The sequence below is a fragment of the Trypanosoma equiperdum genome (assembly GCF_001457755.1).
Source record: "Trypanosoma equiperdum strain OVI genome assembly, contig: ctg_1929, whole genome shotgun sequence".
In the NCBI taxonomy this organism is placed as follows: domain Eukaryota; phylum Euglenozoa; class Kinetoplastea; order Trypanosomatida; family Trypanosomatidae; genus Trypanosoma; species Trypanosoma equiperdum.
In genome coordinates this window covers 35,047-36,884 of record NW_027123981.1, presented here as the reverse complement: position 1 = coordinate 36,884, position 1,838 = coordinate 35,047, and the positions used below count along the sequence as shown (strand labels likewise).

Sequence of the window (1,838 nt, the reverse complement as noted above, 5' to 3'; positions counted from 1 at the left end):
GTGTGTGTGTGTGTTTGTGTTTGTGTTTGTGTTTGGGTTCGATATCGGCGCGTGTGCCTGGAGATCATTTACGCTCTTGCCAAGTTATAGTAATTTTTTTTCGTTCCTTCATGTTTAATAAAGGTGTAAAAAGTTTGTTAATTTGTGAACAGTGCACGGTGGAGAGTGTATGATTTTGTTGTGTAAGGGCGCGGTGATATGTTGCATGTTTTTTTTTTCTGTAGGCCTTTTTTTCAGGTGATGTGACCCACGGTAACGTTTGGTTTAAATTCCGTGCTTAACGTGCGTGTGCCAGCGACTATGAACTTTGCCAGCTGCAAAAAAAAAAGGAAAAATGTGCAGCCCATGGAGCGGGTTCGCTTTTTCGTGTTGTGATGATGGTGGCATACGACATTCACAATTAGTAGTGGTGCTGCTGGCGCCTGTTGTATTGTCTAATTTTTGCGTACTCATAATTTCAAATACTTAATGAGTAAAAAGGACTTTGTTATTTTATGGGGGAGGGAGCTAATGTCATACGGGATGCTAATTTGAGGGGTTTATGTTATTTGATATCTCACCTTGAAAGGTTTATCACTATTTTGTGGTTTGCTTATTTTTCCAGGGGCTGCTGAGTTCCATTAGTCGGGTGCCTCAGTTTTTAATACATATCAAAATAATAAAAATAGGCATCCAATATATCAGGATGCGGTACAGTGTGGAAATATATGATGTGGTACTTATGTAGGGTGAATTGTTCCGACGGTAAAGGACGGCAAAGCAATTCCTTTTTTGGACTTACACACAACCATTGGTTTGTTTTTGTTAGATTTTTAAACTCGCTAAAATTTGCGTTTGTGGTGATTGCGCTTCCTTATGTGGGATTTGTATTTGCGTTTTGTGCGCGTGTTTGGAATAGGAGTGCTTCCTTGTATACATATTTTTCTGAAAAGAAGACAAGTGACATCATTGTGAACAAAAAGACATATACGAAAATGTTGGGGATGAGGAGTTACATCGTATTTGTTGCTGTGGTAACGCTGCAACATATCTGCGTCAATTCAAAGGCGCATGAAAACAACATTGTGAATGGAAAGGAATTTGAAGCACTGTGTGGCTTTATAAATTTTGCACTGGATACACAAACACCACAGGATTTGGTGCTCAAAGTTGAGGAAGCAGAAGACAAAATCTTGAGTGACACGTTTGCAGCTGGGGGGGATGCGAAGGTTTCAAAGGAACTACAAGAGCTTAAACAAAAAGTGGAAACTTATAAGGAACAACACAGTGATTTATGGAGCAGCTCCACGCCAACTATTATCCAGAAAAGTTTAACAGAAGCGCTGTATGGCAACGGTAATAAGCAGGTTGTAGTCAAGCACGTGCAAGGCAACAGGTCGGACGTATGTGGCAGAGCTGGCGGACAGACGGGAAAGAAAGCAGGTGAGACGTTGGCGCTGGATTTACTGTGCATTTGCGCAGCATCTGATCAAGATGAGGACGACGTTGTGACTTGCTGTAATGGATGCAACACCACTCATGTAGGGGTATGGGAGCCCCAACAAAACTCTCCCGCTCACTGGAATTTGCTCCACCCTAAGTGCAGCAACGTGAAGAGAGAGAAAACTCGGCCACTTCAAGTGCTCTCAGCAGCGCTTCGTTTTTTTGTCAGCACCCTCAACACAACGTCAAACTCTTCATCAGGTCCCAGAAACTTACTGGGTGCGCACGACGGGAGCGTAGAGCACGGTTGCAGCGGAGGAATCTTGGACGGACATGGCCGATGCGTAATATATCTCCCAAGACACGTCAGTGGAAGTGCGCCAACAATTCCGTGGTATCTAAAGTTGCAAGAAGCC

At 43.1% G+C, this 1,838-nt stretch overlaps 1 pseudogene across 1 annotated transcript in view; it reads left to right on the top strand.

Moving 5' to 3' along the window:
• The first annotated feature begins 974 nt into the window (after nucleotides 1-974).
• TEOVI_000614300:pseudogene overlaps nucleotides 975-1,838 on the top strand; it is a 1,150-nt pseudogene continuing 286 nt past the window's right edge. Inside the window, exon 1 of the mRNA in view lies at nucleotides 975-1,838. Within this exon, the coding sequence occupies nucleotides 975-1,838 (864 nt within the window).